The 18,735-nt window shown below is 45.0% G+C and overlaps 1 protein-coding gene across 1 annotated transcript; it reads left to right on the plus strand.

Moving 5' to 3' along the window:
• The first annotated feature begins 1,908 nt into the window (after nt 1–1,908).
• On the plus strand, nt 1,909–18,507 carry CBLL1 (Cbl proto-oncogene like 1). The gene is given in 10 exon segments (XM_026677173.2): nt 1,909–1,991; nt 9,504–9,668; nt 12,966–13,063; nt 13,753–13,836; nt 16,115–16,188; nt 17,282–17,892; nt 17,895–17,921; nt 17,924–17,983; nt 17,986–18,096; nt 18,099–18,507. Coding segments are annotated over 10 exon segments (1,461 nt in total). The 5' UTR covers nt 1,909–1,978; the 3' UTR covers nt 18,317–18,507.
• Nucleotides 18,508–18,735: the final 228 nt, after the last annotated feature.

Raw genomic sequence — 18,735 nt, forward strand, 5'->3', positions numbered from 1 at the left:
TAATGACATACATAATAGATTGATGAGATAGATGACAAATAGATGATAGATAATGACAGATTGAGAGAGAGATGATAGATGAGATAGATAGATGATAGATATTAGATAGATAATGACTGATAGATGATAGATTGATGAGATAGATGACAAATAGATGATAGATAGATAATGAAGATGATAGATGATGATAGATTAGATTAGATAGGTGATAGATATTAGACAATGACTGATAGATTGAAGAGATAGATGACAGATAATCAAATAGATGATTGATAGATGAGCTAAATGATAGATTCAATTTGATAGATAAGATAGATGATAGATGATAGATTAATGATAGATGAGATAAACAGATAGGTGATAGATAAATATTATATAATGATTGATGATAGATTGATGAGATACATGACAAATAGACTGATAGATTAGATAGATAGTTCTCGATTTACAACTTTAGTGACCGTTTGAAGTTACAATGGCACTGAAAAAAGTGACTTATGACCATTACAGCAACCCCGTGGTCAAAATATGATCAAAAATCCAAATGCTTGGCAACTGATTCATATTTATGACGGTCACAGTGTCCTGGGATCATGTGATCCCCTTGCATGATCTTCCGACAAGCAAAGCTAATGGGGAAGACAGATTCACTGAACAAGCACGTCGCTAATTTAACAATGGCAGTGATTCACTTAACAAATGTGGCCAGAGGAGTCGTTCCAGGGGGCAACATTCACTTAGCACACATCTCGCTTAACAACAAAAATGTTGGGCTCAGTTGTGGTTGTACGTCGAGGACTCCCTGTAGGTGGACTTCAATTCCCAGAATTCCCCAGCCAGTGTTGCTGGCTGGGGAATTCTGGGAGTTGAAGTCCACACATCTTAAAAAGTTGCTACGATTGAAAAACACTCAAGAAAACACACACACTCCCATCTTGGTATCTCTTACCCCAAGTCAGGGCACAGCTCTACCAGAATACATTCCATTTAAACCTAATTTAAATGAAACCTAAATTAAATTAAATCCTACTGTTCCCATTTATTCGTACTCATTATCGATCTATCAAAATGCACCATTGTGCCTACCGTCCCTGTCCTACTGTCCCCGTTTATTCGTACCTATTTCCTGTATTCTTACTCATGTTTATACTTATCATCTTGTCAGCGATTGACAAATCAAATAAATAAAAATAAATGACTTATAGATAGATGAAGCCAGAGAAAGAGATGATAGACAGACAAAGTGAGAGAAAGAGATGATATATAGATGAAGTGAGAGAAAGAGATAGATAGATAGATAGATAGATAGATAGATAGATAGATAGATAGACAGACAGATAGATTAAACTATCCACTACTATCCACTATTGACCTCACCCCATTCCTAAGAGGTCTGTGTAAAGGGAGTGCATAAGTGCACCATCATGCCTACTGTCCCTGTCCTACTGTCCCCGTTTATTCGTACCTATTTCCTGTATTCTTACTCATGTTTATACTTATACCTATCATCCTGTAAGCGATTGACAAATCAAATAAATACATAAATAAATATGACTAAATAAATAAAAGTATGTATATACTTATACCTGTATATACTTATATGTTTATATGTTATGTTCATACTGATACTTGTTTTCTCATAAATGCTTGACAAACTAAATAAAATAAATATTATAAATAAATAAAATAAATAAAATAAATATTTTCCCCCTTTCTAAAATTTCCAATTTCCCCTCCCACATGGGCCAATCTCTCGAGTTCTTCTAGTGCGCAGGCGCAAAATTTTCCACAAGGAACTCGGAAGCACCGTATCAGAAAGTCTATCTTATACCTCTATCCCTCCGCGGCGTCACTCTCTCTCTCTCTCTCTCTCTCTCCCCGTTCTCCCGTCCCCCGCGGCCCGTCAGCTTCCGGCCACGCCCACCCCGTCGCAGCGCGCGCGCGCGACTTCCGGTCCCAGAGTGCCCTAGGCCGAACCATGGACCACAATGGTGAGCGGGGGAGGAGATGAGGGGAGCTCCGTTGAACCCACCCCGGGCCGCCTTCCGTCGCCCTCACCCCCAGCCGCCCGAGTTCGGCTTCCGAGCGGGGATAGCGCGGGGTTTCGGGCGCCGAGGCCTAGCGCGCTGAGGCGGGGAAAGCCCCGGAGCCGAGTGCGGCCTACCTCGGCCTGGCTCCGAATGAGCCCAAGATGGGCTTTCTCCCTTGGGAAGGCGGGTTGTCGGGGTTGGGGCAGTGCCCGTCGCCGTGCTGAGGGCCGCTTCTCGGGCAGCGCCAACCCCGTCCCTCGCAGCTTGGCTTCGTTTGGGCTTCCCTCTCCCAGGCTTGGTGGGCCCGAGGTGTGTCTCTCCATAGACGGCCTGCTTCCCTTCTCCCTCTCCTTTTGACAGGCCAGTAGACGCCTTCCCCGTTTCCTCGAGGGCTCCTCCACGCCTGGCCACTAGGAGTGGAGTACAGCTCCCAGAATTCCCCCCATGCTGGCTGGGGAATCGAATCAGAATAGAACTGGAAAGTCGTCTGGAGGTCGTCTGGTCCAGCCCCCCTGCTCGAGCAGGTGACCCTGTATCATTTCAGACAAGGGGCTGTCCAGTCTCTTCTCGAAAACCTCCGCTGTTAATTAGCCTGATCAATCAATCAGAATAGAACCGGGAAGGGACCTTAGAGGTCGTCTAGTCCAGCCCCCTGCTCAAGCAGGAGACCCTATACTACTGGGGACAAGTAGCTGCCCAGTCTCCTCTTAAAAGCCTCCAGGGAAATTAGCACAATCAATCAGAATAGAACTGGGAAGGGACCTTAAAAGGCCGTCTAGTCCAGCCCCCCTGCTCAAGCAGGAGACCCTACACTATTTTGACAAAAGTGGCTGTCCAGTCCCTTCTTAGAAACCCCCAGTGAAATTCATTCTGTATAGAGCTGGGAGGGATCTTGGAGGTCCTCTAGCCCAGCCCCCCTGCTTGAGCAGGAGACCCCACATCATTTCAGACAAGGGGCTGTCCAGTCTCTTCTTAGAAATCCCCAGTGAAATTCAATCAGGGTAGAGCTGGAAGGGACCTTCGAGGTCGTCTAGTCCAGCCCCTTGCTCAAACAGGAGACCCTATACTACTGGGGACAAGTAGCTGCCCAGTCTCTTCTTAAAAACCTCCAGTGAAATTCGCTCTATCAATCAATCAGAATAGAGCTGGAAGGGACTTTGGAGGTCTTCTAGTCCAACCCCCTTCCAAGCAGGAGAGCCTACACCATTTCAGACAAAATGGCTCTGCAATCTCTTCTTAAAAGCCTCCAGTAATGGAGCACCCACAATTTCTGGTGGCAAGATGTTCCCCTGATTAATTGTTCTCACTGTCAGGAAATTTCTCCTTAGTTCTAGATTAGTTCTCTCCTTGTTTAAATTCCCATCCGTTGCTACTTGTCCTGCCTTCAGGTGCTTTGGGGAATAGTTTGACCCCCTTCTTCTTTGTGGCAGCCCCTCAAATATTAAAACTCTGCTTATCATATCAGCCTAGTCCTTCTTTTCATGAAGCTGGACATACCTAGTTCCTGCAACCGTTCTTTATATGTTTTAGTCTCTGAATTCCTTCCTTCTAAAAGTTGCCAAGATTGGGAAACACTGACAGGTAGTCTTTGACCTAAGACCATAGTGCAGCCCAAACTTTTCATTACTAAGCGAGACAGTGAAGTAAGTGTGTTGTGCCCCATTTTGTGACCTTTTTGCTACAGTTCTTAGGCAAATCACTTCAGTTATTAAGTGAACCATGGAGTCGTTAAATGAATCTGGCTTCCCCCATTAACTTTGCTTGTCAGAAACTGGGAAAGTTACAAATAGTGATCCCATGACCCCAGGCCGGTGCAACAGGCATAAATACATGCCAGTTGCCAAGCTTCTGAATTTTGATCATGTGACTATGAAGATGCTGCCGTGACATCTGAAAAACAGTCAATTTTTCAGTGCTGTTGTAACTTCGAATGGTCATTAAATGAATAGTTGGAAGTCAAGGACTACCTGTAGTTGAAAGAGACTCACCTACTCCGCAGATCCATCCCTTATGGGGAAAGTTTGAAGGAAAGTCTTTCTTTGCTTTGCTTGCCTTCTTTATCCTGGCTTGCTCTTATTCTCAACTAGCTCGATACCCATGCTTCACTAGGAAACTATGTGGTTGGGTGTAGTTTTTGGGGAGGAAAAGGGGGGACAAAATTCTGCCTCTGCCTACCAGCATCCATCTGGCTAGCATCCTGTCAGTGTGTGAGAGAGTTGAGGGCTGTTTGGAAACTGAAACATGGAAACTGAAGCAGTATTTGCTGTGTGAGCAAGAAGGAGACAGCAAGGAGCCTGTTAGCTCAACTGTTTTGTACTAAAGCTGCTTGGTGCTCTCAAACTGAAACTCCTCTCCTCTGCTTGTGTTTTGCCTTTGGAAGAGATTTCTTTTGAGGTGGGGAGGGGGAGTAGAACAACTTACCATCAGAGCGTGTTAATAATAATAATATAGGAAATACTCTAAATGCTCTGATGGTCATTTCGAAAAATCCTTTCTTAGTGAGCGCCTAGAAGCCAAGAGGGATATACGTGCCAAATTTCAAGTTTGTAGGCTTTACTGTTCTGGAGATTTTGTGATGATGTGAGTGATGTTTCACTTTTATATATATATGTATAGATTTTAGAATATCAGAATCTGATAATCCTCAGTGCCAAAAGACCAAGTGTGACATCACACCACCCTTCTTCCTGCTTTCCCCCACCATGCTCTTTATCAGATAAGTTTGATCCATGGTTTCAATAAATCCCAGCTAGGAACTGAAGACCTATGCTCAGAATTTGGGAGAGAAAACAATTATTACCTTTGCAAAGGTGGCTTTTTTTACCTACCATAAATACAAACCAAGTAATTCAGGCAAAGTTAAAAAAAAGTATTTATTTAGGGAGGCCGAATATTTTTAAAGAGTCCAGAAATAAACCATATGTTTGGTACGTGATAGGTCAGAAAAGCAACAGATCAATAAGGCATTGTTTACATGTGAGGTGTGAACATTGGTAAACATTGATTCTAGATAATTTTCCACGAGTGGCAAATTTGTGGGTTACATTGCACTCTTTCCCAGCTAGGTTTGTATTTTTTTGACTGGCAAGTGTGCTGAAGGACATTCATTTCTATCATTTTAATTCCTGGACAAACAAGTTCTTGTGCCAAAAGGAATGAATGGCCTTGGCTCAGAAGAAAAACAGGCTTTCCTAAAGTTAGAAAAGTGGTCTGGACTGCCATGCTAACATCATCTCTTTAAAATGCTAATAACAAAGCCTGCAATTTCAGGTAACCCCCTATACAGGATGGCAAACTACTGTGTGAGAGAGAAATCTTTCATTGCTATTCTTTATTTGGAAGGCTTATGAATAACTTAAGAAAACTCGCTTCCTAGCATTTCTTTTAATGTCTGGCACCAAGAAAAGAAAACACTTTTAAACCCTGTGTTAAGAGTTTTAATATTGTTTAGTTTGGAGTCTTTTTGTTTGATGTGAATTTAGTTCTTTTCTTTCCAGTAAATGACTTAATAGTTTCCAATGGGATAGGCCTGTTAATCTATTACAGCAAAAACAGTCAAGAATCTATGATATCTTAACAATTAGAACATTATACAAGAACATACAGTAATATATTTGTTGGGGTTTATTTTGGTAGTGTTATTAGGCTAATCATTTTCCATTTGCTGCTGTTCTTACTGTAGCACATTTAAAAAAAACTATATTCAGAGAATTTCTTTTGGCCTATTCATAATATAAAAAACATTAAATAAAGCTTTCTCCCCATTTCCATTGCTAAATGTGAGGAGGAATAATATAAATGTTACCAACTGTCATCTAAATGGCGGTTAGGTGGTTAAATTGTGAGCATTCCACTCCACTGAACCGGGGAGTATAAAATGGCCATAGCTTCTTTTGCCAGCGAGAGATTGATTTCAAACTGTTTTGAAGAAACTCCATGAATGGCTTAGTTGAAACAGCACAAATTCATTGTTGTGCACAGCATGTTACATTGGTAACAAGACAGATGAGTCATGTTACCAATGTAAATACAAACTTGACAAGTTGGCTTTGAAATTGATAAGGCGAGAAGCCATTTGTACCAGTGAAATGATCGCGTATAAATATTTTGTGGGTGAGTTATTTGATTTACCAGAGGGCTGGGATAGCTTAACTTATCCAGTATGCTTTTAATGAGTATTGATGGAAACTTGTGGGTTTTTTGGCAGTTTTAAGATCATTCAAATAAGAACTGAGAACTTTTGCCTGTTGATTTGTTGCATTTCATGTTCCAGCTACCTGACATCTATGTACCACTGATTAAAATTCCCTCCTATCTTATCTTGATCAGGAAGAATTGTGTATCTTCTTACAAGCTGCTGCATAAAAGTATATGATAAATAGCTTTCTTTATCTTGTCACTTTTATAAGTTTATATACAGCAGTAGGGATTGTTGCTCTGCTGCTGTTGGGAATTGGTTGGGGTTTTTTTTTTTTTTTTTTTAGTTTTTTGTGGGGGGGTTTTTGGGGGGGGCCCTGATGACCCATGTCATGAATTAAATTCTCAGTTGTTTTGATCCACGACATACATTTCCCCGCATATACTTCTAACGTAAGTTTTAAGGTTTAACTTTCTTTTATAGTTTGGGCTGTATTGATGCCAAAACAGACGTTATGAATAGATATGTTTCTTATTATATATCTTGAACAGGAATAATTTTATACATGCTAAAAAAGCACACTCACATTTTATTTTTCATTTTTTGCCAGTGAAGCAACAGATCTGCTTCCGAATGGCTCTGGAAAGTAAAGGAAAAGTTTGTTCATGTGGCTGTGTGTTTTATGTGGGAGGAGAGGATAATTATTAGTTTGTGGGTTCCATTTTGTATAGAAATCAATAGCCGGTGGAAAAACTGGTGCTAAACTGCAAATGGAATAATGAAACAATGACTTTTATACAGAACTCAAATAATTTACAGTCTAAAATTGTGCAGTGTGCTTGCCAACCAAGAGATGGCAAACAGGAGAACTGTTATGCCCCTGTCGGAATCTGATTCGGAGGAGGGAGGAAGACGAATAGCTGACACGGAGTGGGAGTGTGGCTCTGTTGGCTGTAGAGGAAACTGGGGAAGGGCAAAGTCTGGCTGGGCAGAGCAGGGGAGAGGTAGAACAAGGGAGAGGAAGGGAGAGAGAAAGACCCAGGCCCACCCCCTCTTCATCCTAGGGCACACAGGGACGAACAGAGAAGGAAGCAACATGAGTTGTGTGGCTTATGGGAGAGGAAAGGGCCCTGATTCCCTTCATTAGCTACAGCTGGGAATGCAGTGTATAAAAAAAGGCAAGCTGCATTCTGCAAGCTTTTGGGAGCAAATGTGACTTTATCTTGTATCGTAGTGGCTTATCTGTGTTCCTGGCGTCTTCCCAACTCTGTGAGCTTTGCCGTGCTTTCAAGTTTGAAATTCCTTCTCCTGCCCTGTTAAGCTAATTACTTCAATTTGATTTGTTTGGACTTTAAATTACAGTTTGTGTGTACCTTGTTTTGGACTGAATTTTCTACAGCCAAAGGCTGTTCCAGGGGGAGTTTTTCTCCAGCCCAAAGGTAACCTGGACATTGAGGACAAAGTTGGAGATAATAAAGGGACTCCTAATGATTATCTGATTGTGTTGCCTTTGTGCCACGCCCTGGGTCATCATAAGAGCAGACTGGAATAGTTGAGCATGAATCAGAGCAAGTGAGGTTATAAGTACAGGTAGTCCTCTGCTTACAACCACGATTGAGCCCAAAACTTTCGTTAAAGTGAGTTCCCCCCATTTTATGACCTTTCCTGCTATCTGTTAAGTAAATCACTACAGTTGATAAGTTAGTAACTGGGTTGTTAAATAAACCTGGTTTCCCCCTTGACTGCTGCAACAGTCATCGGTGTAAAGAATGGTCCTAAGTCACTTTTTTTTCAGGGTGTTGTAACTTTGAACGGCCACTAAGCAAGTTGTTGTAAGTCGAGGACTAGCTGTATCGCTGACCGTTATCAAAACCTGTCACACACACCCTGTTTCTACAATTAAAGGATAGTTAATTAAAGTCTAAAAAGTAAGTGGCGATTAGGTTGTAAAATAGTCTACAGCAGGGGTGTCAAACTCAAGGCCCATGGACCAGATCAGGCCCACAGGGTGCTTGGATCTGGCCCACAGGACCGCTCTGTAAACAGCAAAGGACCAAAAACGGGGCCCTGGGGGACCACACATGGCCCACCCGAGCTCCATTTTCGCTGGCAGAGGGTTGCAGGAGGCCGTCACAGCTGAAAACTGAGCTCGGCAACCTCTTTTTCGCTGGCAGAGCATTTGAGCCACCACAGGCGCCCCTGACACGAGTGATGTCAAGCTGGTCACGACCCCTGAGGTCAAACACAACCCTGATGTGGCCCTCCATGAAATCAAGTTTGACACCCTTTCTCTATAGACTTGCGAAGAGGTTTCAGTACTACTGTCATGCCCCTGGTGGAGACTGACTCTGAGGGGGAGAAGGAACATCCGACAGGGAGTGGAAGTATGGCTCCAGAGGTTGTGGAGGAGGCTGGGGAAGGGCAAAGGCTGGCTGAGCAGTCAGAGGAGGATCTAGGCCCATCCCCTCTCCATCCTAGGGCACGCAGGGAGGAGAGGATAAGGGAGAGATGTGGTCTGCTGGGGAGGAGAGGGCCTTGATCCTTTTCATGGGCTGCAGCTGTGACAACTGAATAAGAGGACGGACCTGTGTAGTAGCAAACACTGGAAACAAATTGTGTAAATATCTCCAGTTTATAGTTCCTCTTTGAGTTTGGCATCCTTCCCAGTGTGTGTTATCTGTGGATATCCTCCAGCCCTTATCTTGCCTGGTTTGTGTTGCTTTTTTCCTTCTTCGTGTAACTTTGTGGGAGTTTTTTTGTCTGTCAAAGATATTTGGAGCTTGGAAGCAAACTGAAGGAATAAAAGGGGTTTCACCTGTTTTCTGTGAATGTGTTTGTTTTGTATCCCACCCTGGGTCATCACAACTACTGTCAACTCATAAAATATTTCTATGGTCTTTTTAGAGTTGCCAACAGAAAGGGAGGGGGGAGCAGTGAGGCAGCTTGCATTCCATAAATGTTTTCAAAGATAGTAACTAGGTGACCAAAGTTTCTGCTGCGCAAAATTCTAACTGGAGAGCATGATTGATGACTCTTGGCTATGGATGTGTCCCATTGGAGAATATGAATTATGATACACCCAGGGGGTGGAGAAAAACCAGGGTCAAGAGTGACAATGAATTGTGTGTCAGAGTTGGCTACACCCAGGCAATGCCGGCATGTTAACTCCCAATAAATCCTTTTGAAGTTTTGGAAGTTTGGCTCGAGACTCATGATTTAAATGGGATTAAGTGCCGGAATCCTGACAGCTACATCAGACCTGGGGAAATGGAAACTTGCGTATCGTGTTTTGTGTGTGTGTGCATTGATTTGGGGTTGTTGTTTTTTTAACACAGACAATGACTTACAAGGAACAAACAGTTCCGGGACTTTGGGCGGTCTGGATGTGCGTCGACGGATTCCGATAAAGCTTATCTCCAAACAGACCATCAAAGCTAAACCGACCCCACCTCGTCCCACAAGAAATATGAACAGGGTCCCTTCCAAGGCTGGGGAAGAAGGTAAACCGATTTGGGCAATGTTCTGGGGGAAAAAAATAGGCTTTTTCTGATGCCCAGTCGCAATTTTTCCGAACTAGACGGATAGATTTTTTAGCTAAAGATGAATACAAAAACAGTAGAATGCTCTGTCTCTCTGTGTGTGTATACAGGCAGTCCTCAACCTACGAGCAGAATTGAGCCCAAAATCTATGTTGTTCAGTAAAAAAGTTATTATGTGAGTTTTGCCCACATTTTATGACTTTCCTTGTGACGTTAAGTGAATCATGGCAGTTAAGTTAATAACACGGGTTGGGTTGAGTTGGGTAAGGTTGGGTTGGGTTGGGTAAGAGTTGGGTTAAGGTTAGGTTGGGTAGAATTGGGTTGGGTTTGTTGGGTTAAGATTGGGTTGGGTTGAGTTGGGTTGGGTTGGATAGAGTTGGGTTGGGTTAAGTTGGGTTCGATGGGTTAAGGTGGGGTTGGGTTGGGTTGCTACAGTGGAATCTTTTTCTGTAACAAGTAGACCTCGACAACTGAGCCCACAACTGAGCCCAAAATTTCTGTTGCTAAGTGAGACAGTTGTTTAAATGAGTTTTGCCCCATTTTATGACCTTTCTTGCTACCGTTGTCTAATGAAACACTGCAGGTGTTAAATTAGTGATCCGGTTGTTAAGCAAATCTGGCTTCCTCATTGACTTCACTTGTCAGGAGGTCGCAAAAGGGGGATCATACAACCCTGGGACGGTCATAAATGTGAGTCAGTTGCCAAGCATCCAAATGTAAGCATCTGAATATAAGTCACAGGACCATAGGGATTTGCAATGGTCGTAAGTGTGAAAAATGGTCCTAAGTCACTTTTTTCTGTGCCGCTGTAAGTTCCAACGGCCACTAAGTGAATTGTTGTAAGTTGAGGACTACCTGTATATGTTGTGTGTGTGTGTTGTGATGTCTTTATAAGAGAATGGTCTTTTAGGTATACTACTTCTTGTCATTAAAAAGCCCTGCTAAATCAGGCTGATGGCAAGCTCACCTCCGTTCAGCAGGTGGTTCTCCTACCTTAGTTAGCATTCACATAGGTGCAGGTAGTCTGTGTTTAGTGACTGACTTGTTTAGTGACCATTCACAGCTAAGATGGGCGATGAAAAAGCATCTTTGCAGCCAGTCCTCACAGGTACAACCCTTGCAGGTTTGTAAGCAAAGGAAAACAGAAGTTTAGATCATAACCCCAACTGGTGGTTTCACTTAGCAACTGCTTCACTTTACGTCCAGTGTTAATTGTAGTTGCTAAATGAGGACTGCCTTCACTTATATACCATCTTTTAAATATTGCTGACATTAGCCTTTTAGTTATACTGATGATGCTAATAATAATAATAAAATATAGGGCGTGTCAAATCTTTCAACTTTCAATTTTGCAGTCATTAGCGATGCTCAAAAATTGTGACATGTCTTGTGGATTGTAAAGATATTTTGGTTACTTCAATAGAACTTAGATGTGCTTGGTAAGTAACTTATGTAAATATTGTACCTTTTAAACATTTCGTTTGTTTCATCTAGCACAGGGGTGGGCAAACTTTTTGGCTCGGGGCCGCATTGACTTTTAAAATTTGACAGACGGCCGGGTCAGCACAAGATTTTTTGGGAATCGCCCCCCTTCCCCCTCTTCTCCTCCTTCCCCCCCGGAGGCCCCTGAGTCAGGAGTTGCTACTGCCGGCGCGGCCCAGTCCCGTTGCCTCGGGAAAGGAAAGGCAAAAAGGAAGAGCCGGGCGGTGCTTTGCAACGGAGCAGCAGCACCGGGAGGCTCAGGCTCAGCGGCTCCTAGTTTTGCCTTTTCCTTCCCAAGGCAACGCGGGACTGGAGCCGCACGGAGCTCCGCCGGCGGTAGCAACTCCTGACAGCCCCAGCCGGACACCTGAGCGGAGCCCGGGCGAAACTGCCTGTTGCTGCTGCCGGAGCACCGCGGGTCGCCTCCTCCAAGCAGCCTGCCCACCCGCCGGGCTTCCCTCTGCCGCGCGCCGCTGGGCCAGGCGCGCGCCCACGAGTTAAAAGGAAGCAGAAAGTTGCTGGGAAGTTGCTCGGGTGCTGGGAGTAGGCTTTTAAAGTGCCGCCCGAGCAAAGTTTAAGCAGCCCGCCCGTCCGCCGGGCGGAATCCTTCCTGCTCCTCGGCGGGAAGACGCTCCAGCCTGCAAACTTTGCCTTTGCAAAGTTTAAGCCTGGAAGCCCGGAAATCCGAGCAACTTCCCAGCAACTTTCGGCTTCGTTTTAACTCGCGGGCGCTCGCGCTCGCCCGAGCCGCACAGCAGCCCGCTCCAAGCAGCCCGCCCGCCCGCCAGGCGGAACCCTTCCTGCTCCTCGGCGGAAGACACTCCAGCATGCAAACTTTGCCTTTGCAAAGCCCTGAAGCCCGGAAACCGAGCAACTTCCCAGCAACTTTCGGCTTCATTTTAACTCGCAGGCGCTCGCGCGCCGCCCGAGCCGCACGGCGGAGGGAAGCCCGGAGCGCCGCCGGGTCGCCTCCTCCAAGCAGCCCGCCTGCCCGCCCGCCTGGCTTCCTCCGCCACACGGCTCGGAGCCAGGCGCGAGCGCCGCGAGTTAAACGAGCGGAAAGTTGCTGGGAAGTTGCTCGGTGCTGGGAGCAGGCTTTTAAAGTGCCGCCCGAGCAGGACCGCCGAGCCGAGGAACGGGGCACCAAGGCAGGGCAAGGGTCCACCAGCAGCTGCCTAGCTTTAGGTGGCTCCAAGCAGCCCGCCCCGCCGCTGGTGGAGCCCTTCCCGCTCCTTGGCGGGAAGACGCTCTAGACTGCAAGCTTTGCCTTTGCAAAGTTTAAGCCTGGAAGCCCGGAAAAAAAGGGGATCGGCGGGGACTCACCTTCGGAGAGGTCGCACTCGAAGGTGATTTGAACTCCCAGCTGAGGCCTTTGCAAATTTCTTTTCTTTCCTACCCCTAGATCGCTCCGCACTGTTTTGCAGCTTTGGGGGCCACGCGGCACAGGGCAATACGCCACGCCCAGCGATTTTTTTCAGGGGCGGGCCGGATTGGACAGGCCAATGGCAGCGATTTTTTTCAGGGCGGGCCGCATTGGACAGACCAACGGGCCGGATGTGGCCAGCGGGCCGTAGTTGCCCACCCTGATCTAGCATGTATTTTTCATTATGGAGAAAACACTTCAGTTGTTTTGGTCTATTTTTTTTCTGAATTAGCTGTGCAATTCTTACTTACAGTTAGATTGTGACATTTGAATGAATTTTTAAGACTGGGATTTTACCTATGAGGGTGAGAGCTAATGCCCAACATTTTTGTTCGGATTTTGTTTTCCATAAGAGTTTGACTACAATGAAGAAGAACGATATGAGTGCAAAGGAGCCGATGTGTTTAGTAACCAGCGTAGGTTCCCTGGACACCTCTTCTGGGATTTCAAGGTATGGGAATTGACCCAACATTAAATATATGTTAGCTTGCTTACAAACATTCAGATTGTTTTCAACTGGAGTTCGCTATCTCTTTTTGAAACAGTGGGAGTTGTATGTTAATAAATGTGCAGTAGTGATCTAACAAAACAATATTGAAAATTTTAAGAGCATCTAGTTATAGAAATAGCTACTATATATCACTATGTAAAAAGTTGAGGCTGAAATGTTGTTATATTATTTTTCTGTGCTAAAAAGTTGGAAGTGGACTTTCTGGTTTTTCTTTGAAGACGTTTCGCTTCTCATCCAAGAAGCTTCTTCAGCTCTTCTTCAGAGCTGTTCTTCAGAGCTGAAGAAACTTCTTGGATGAGAAGTGAAACGTCTTCAAAGAAAAACCAGAAAGTCCACTTGCATCTTGAAAAAACACCTTTGGGACAACCATGAACCTGGATGACGGAGAATCTCCATAGATATTTTTCTTTTTCTTTCCCCTCTTATCCTACACTTTTTCCTCTCCCCTCTTCCCTCTCTTAAATTCCTTTACTTTCATTTTTTGTCATATTTTATATTTCAAGAACCTAATAAAATTTGCAAAAGCTGAAAATTTTAACAAAATCAGGTTTTCTAAAGATGTATTCAATAAGTATGTAAGCACAGGGCGATAATCAGCTAATGAAAATAAAATATTCCTATTTTGATAGATAAATTTTCTCGGAGAGAAGGATGACACCCCAGTCCATTTCTGTGACAAATGTGGGTTACCCATTAAAATGTATGGACGCATGGTAAGTCAAAAGATTTGATGCCTTCCATCATACATGTTGATACATGTTGTAGAATGGTGTTTTTTCTTTCTGAAAAATGGCACTGTATTCTTTCCATGTGTCAGAGCCCCGTTGAACAGGATGTTTGAGATGAAAGTCAACACACACAAACTTGTTTTGTATTTGTTTTAAACCAGGGGTCCCCAAACTTGGCAACTTTAAGACTTGTGGACTTCAACTCCCAGAATTTGCTGGCTGGAGAATTCTGGGAGTTGAAGTCCACAAGTCTTAAAAGTTGCCAAGTTTGGAGATCTCTGTTTTAAATAACGGGGTGGACAACCTGAGGTCTATGGCTTTTCAATACCCTTCTTTTGGTAGTCTTTGCAGTTCTCACCAACTACAATAACTGACCATCAGTGGCGTGATTTCTTAACACTTTGAGGAGAGAAAGGTAGAAAGGGGGGGTCCTTGGTGGTCTCTAATTTGGTTGTTTCCTTGCAGACGTTTCATGACCAAACTAGGTAGCATCATCCATGCTAGAAGGGTACGCGGTTCTCATTTGAACATCTCATTCCCTTCTAGCACTGATGATGTTACCTAGTTGGGTGATGAAATGTGTCCAAGACAGCCATCAAGTTCAGAGGACACCAAAGACCCCTCATTTCAACCCTGAGCTGCAAATATTCTCCTTTAAAGGCAGAAATGCTTGAGTTTAACATATAGAAGACATTATTGAGATCCCAACCTTCTCCCACTTTCAAAAAAGAAGACAATTCTGGCAACAGCTATGTGAGTGATACAGTCCCAACCACGTTGCCTCATTGCCCTGACTACTGTAGCTGAAGTTCACATATTTAAAGGTGCCACAGTTGAGAAAACCTGGTTTAAGCTACAGGAAAGGAACTGATCTGTCCGGCATTTCAGCTTGCAGTTGCTGGGGAAAAAAGACCTTCTAGTTCTTCAGGCTTTTGATTGGGGATATGCAAAACATTTTGTTTTGAGTCAAACATAGAAATTCAGGTAACTGCCTGGCTTAGGCATTCCAGGAACATTTTAAGCTTAGAGGTTCACAAGCTTAAAACACGTAAAGCAGTCTTGTTTCTCGCTAGGACATCATTTTCATGCTCAAAAGTTGGAGGCATCCTGAAATTTATGCTGCTAGTAGCTTGAAATGAAGCGTTTTGATATATTTTGCTCTAGAGAGGAGTATATAGAATTGTTGGTTGATGCATTTTTCTCAAGAGTTGTAATTCTCCTCCCTTCCAGGTGATAGATTATGATCAAAATGACCCAAAGATCATCCCAATATTATTTTTAAAGGCTGTCTGGCAGCCTTTGCCATTTATTGTATAATGCATTTCAAGTGAAAAGGTTTTATATAACCTTTGAATGTCCAACGGATGGAGGGAGGGAGGGAGGGAGGGAGGGAGGGAGGGAGAGAGAGAGGAGAGAGAGAGAGAGGAGAGAGAGAGAGAGAGAGAGAGAGAGAGAGAGAACCAGTTAAATAATACATAAATATGTTTTCATTGTCCTGGTCCTTTGAATAATTCAGGCACAGGCATTTTGTTTCCAGGCCATTTCATTTGTTTTGGTATTACTAATTTGTATTCTCTGCTTCTCCACTGAGCCAAAGGGAGAATCCAGGCTGGGTTGTCTCAAGCCTCGTTGCTGTACAGACCAAGTTAAATTCTTAGGACATGCCCTCCTGGTAACAGTCCCCAGTTCTTCACTCAGTCTCAGCTTGTTCAGACCACCCTAAAAGGGTTCTGAATTGTTGGAATTAGTTGAAGAATATTTCTACTCCCTGGATTCTTGGTTTTAGCTGGAATTAGAGAAAGGTTTGACAGCTATCCAGCTTGCCAGTTCAGCCATCTGGCTAGCATACTGTCAGTGTGTGATAGAGTTGAGGGCTGTTTGGAAACTGAAGCAGTATTTGCTGTGTGAGCAAGAAGGAGACAGCAAGGAGCCTGGGCGTGGCTTAGCTCAACTGTTCTGTACTAAAGCTCTGAAACTGAAACTCCTCCTCTGTTTGTGTTTTGCCTTTGGAAGATATTTCTTTTCAGGTGGGGAGTGGGAGTAGAACTCCTTAGCATCAGAGTGTTTTAATAATAATAATATAGGAAATACTAAAGCTCTGATGGTCATTTCGAAAAATCCTTTCTTAGTGAGCACCTAGAAGCCAAGAGGAACATAAGGGCCACATTTCAACTTTGTAGGCTTTATGGTTCTGGAGATTTTGTGTCTTTCGCTTTTATATATATATAGATTAAAAGAGTTGTTTATTTTTCTCTTTTAATAGATACCCTGCAAACATGTTTTCTGCTACGAGTGTGCTCTCTTACACGAGAAGAAAGGCGACAAGATGTGTCCAGGGTAAGTTTTCTAGAGGGATGTTTTTGTGGGTAGGTGATATAATCTGTCATTTTCCCTGATCTTTGCTACAGCTCGATTCCATCTGACAGCAACCTTCAGTGTGAATCGGGTCTCTTTTGGAGCCAAGAGGAACATATGTTTGTGATGGGATCACATTTGCTTTGTGTTCGGCTGACAAACATCAGGAAATTCCCATTTTAGGATTAGCTGATACCTGTGAGACTCCTGCTCCACAACAAGTAATAGCAGATAAATGATCAGAATATAATCATTAGCCTGTGGTTCACTAGACCAGTGGTGGGGTTCAAAATTTTTTACTGCCAGTTCTGTGGGCATGGCTTGGTGGGTGTGGCAGCCAGAAGGCAATGCGTGTGGCCCCCCTGTGCATGCACCCCCCCCTTCCACGCCCCCTTACCTGCACTGCGCTTCCCAGTTGATTTTTGGCCATTTGAGGCCTTTTTTGGCCTGCCAGAGGCTTGAGGGAAGCCTCTGCAGCTTTTGCAGGCTGAAAAATGGGCCCGTTTTATCACTTCCGGTATTTATGGAAATACAGGAAAAAAGGCTGTAAAATCGAGCACCCCTCCTCAACCACCCGCCTTGCTTAGCAGTGGAAATTCTGCTTCCCGCTTGTAGTTAAGTCGAGGACTGTACTGTCCTGGTTTGATTTGAGTAATGGTGTTGCCTCTAATGTCAACTAAAACAATTTACTCCTTTGGTTTTTTTAGTTGACAGCAGAAAGGGAGTGGGGGAAAGCAGTGCATTCCTTAAATGCCTTAGATAATCAGTCGCCTTGGCAGCCCAAAGTTGTCGGCTCGCAACAATATTACTGGAGAGCACGATTGATGACTTGGCTATGGATGCGTCCCATTGGAGAATATACATCCAGGGGGTGGGGGGAAGACCAGGGTCAAGGGGCAAATGAATGATGTATCTTAGTGTCGGTTGCACCCAGGTAATGCCGACATGGTCACTCCTAATAAATCATTTTTTCTTTTTTTTACTCAAGAGATACGGCTAGAGACTTGTGATTTGAATGGGGGTGGATTTGTTGGCGCCCTGACATCTAAATTCCTGTCTCTTTTTTCCAAACTAGCTGTAACGACCCGGTGCAGCGAATCGAGCAGTGCGTCCGTGGCTCGCTCTTCATGTGCAGCATCGTGCAAGGCTGCAAAAGAACATACTTGTCTCAGAGAGACTTGCAGGCTCACATCAACCACCGGCACATGAGGGCTGGCAAGCCCGTGGTGCGTCCTCCGCTGGAACCCGTCCACCCTCCTATCGCTCCTCCTCCGGCCGACATCCCAGAACGGTTCATCATGCCGCCCGATAAGCACCACCTGAGCCACCTCCCACCGAAGCAGCACATCCTGATGCCACCCCCGCCGCCGCTCCAGCACGTGCCCCACGAGCATTACAACCAGCCCCACGAGGACCTCCGGGCCTCCCCCGCTGAGATGTCCATGGCGCCGCCTCCCCCGCGCCCCGTCAGCCAAGACACGTTCCGCATCTCGACCCGGAAGCACAGCAATCTCATCACTGTGCCCATCCAGGACGATTCCAGTTCCGGCGGCCGAGAACCGCCCCCGCCCGCCCCGGCCCCTTCGCACCACCACCCCGAATACCAGACCCAGCCGGTGGTGTCCCACCCACATCACATCATGCCTCCCCAGCAACACTATGCCCCGCCCCCTCCTCCCCCACCCCCATCAGCCACCCCATGCAGCATCCTCCCAGGGGGCCGGTACCCCTCACTTGGTTTACAGCCAAGCCCCACCCCCTCCGATGACCTCCGCCCCTCCCCTATCACCCCGCCTCCCGGACACATGATTGGACAGCTTCCCCCTTACATGAACCACCCTCCGCCCGGGCCGCCACCCCCTCAGCACGGCGGCCCCCCGGTCAATGTCAACGCCCCCCTCCGCACCATTACAACCCCAACGCTCTGCCGAAATTCAACGAAGACCAAGGAACTCTCAGCCCACCGTTCACTCAGCCGGGGGGCATGAGCCCAGGCATATGGCCCACCCCAAGGGGGCCGCCACCGCGAATGCAAGGTCCCCCGTCTCAAGCCCCCCTTCCGGGACCGCATCACCCCGACCAAGCCAGATACAGGCCGTACTATCAATGATAATAGTTAACGATTGGAACTAAACCACAATTAGAAGGATTAATGTTCTGAGCAGAAGCCTTTTAATGAATGACCGTTTTAAGGAACTCCCTTTTCCTGTCTTTGCTTTGTTTCTTGGGAAAAGAAAAAGTAATAATTTCCAACTGTAATGCTCTCTGGGGGATTTAAAGCTTAAATAATATTTTTTTTTATTTTTAAAAACTTTGGTTGTAGGATTCTTGACCTGTAATACCCTGTAAGCTGAGTGGCTCCGTAGCTAACAGCAGTATTTTAAAGACTTTTTTTATCCCTCATCTGGCTGAATTGTCCCAGAGATTATAAAACGTTTATAAAGGGCTCCCGGCTGCAACACTTAACTGTACCACTTTAAAGTATTTTTTTGTTTGTTAAATCCGATAGTTTCGTTGTGACACTTCAAA

The sequence above is a fragment of the Notechis scutatus genome, chromosome 6 (assembly GCF_049901735.1).
Source record: "Notechis scutatus isolate UNSWTSFEM ecotype Mainland chromosome 6, rNotScu1.2, whole genome shotgun sequence".
NCBI classification, from domain to species: Eukaryota; Metazoa; Chordata; class Lepidosauria; order Squamata; family Elapidae; genus Notechis; species Notechis scutatus.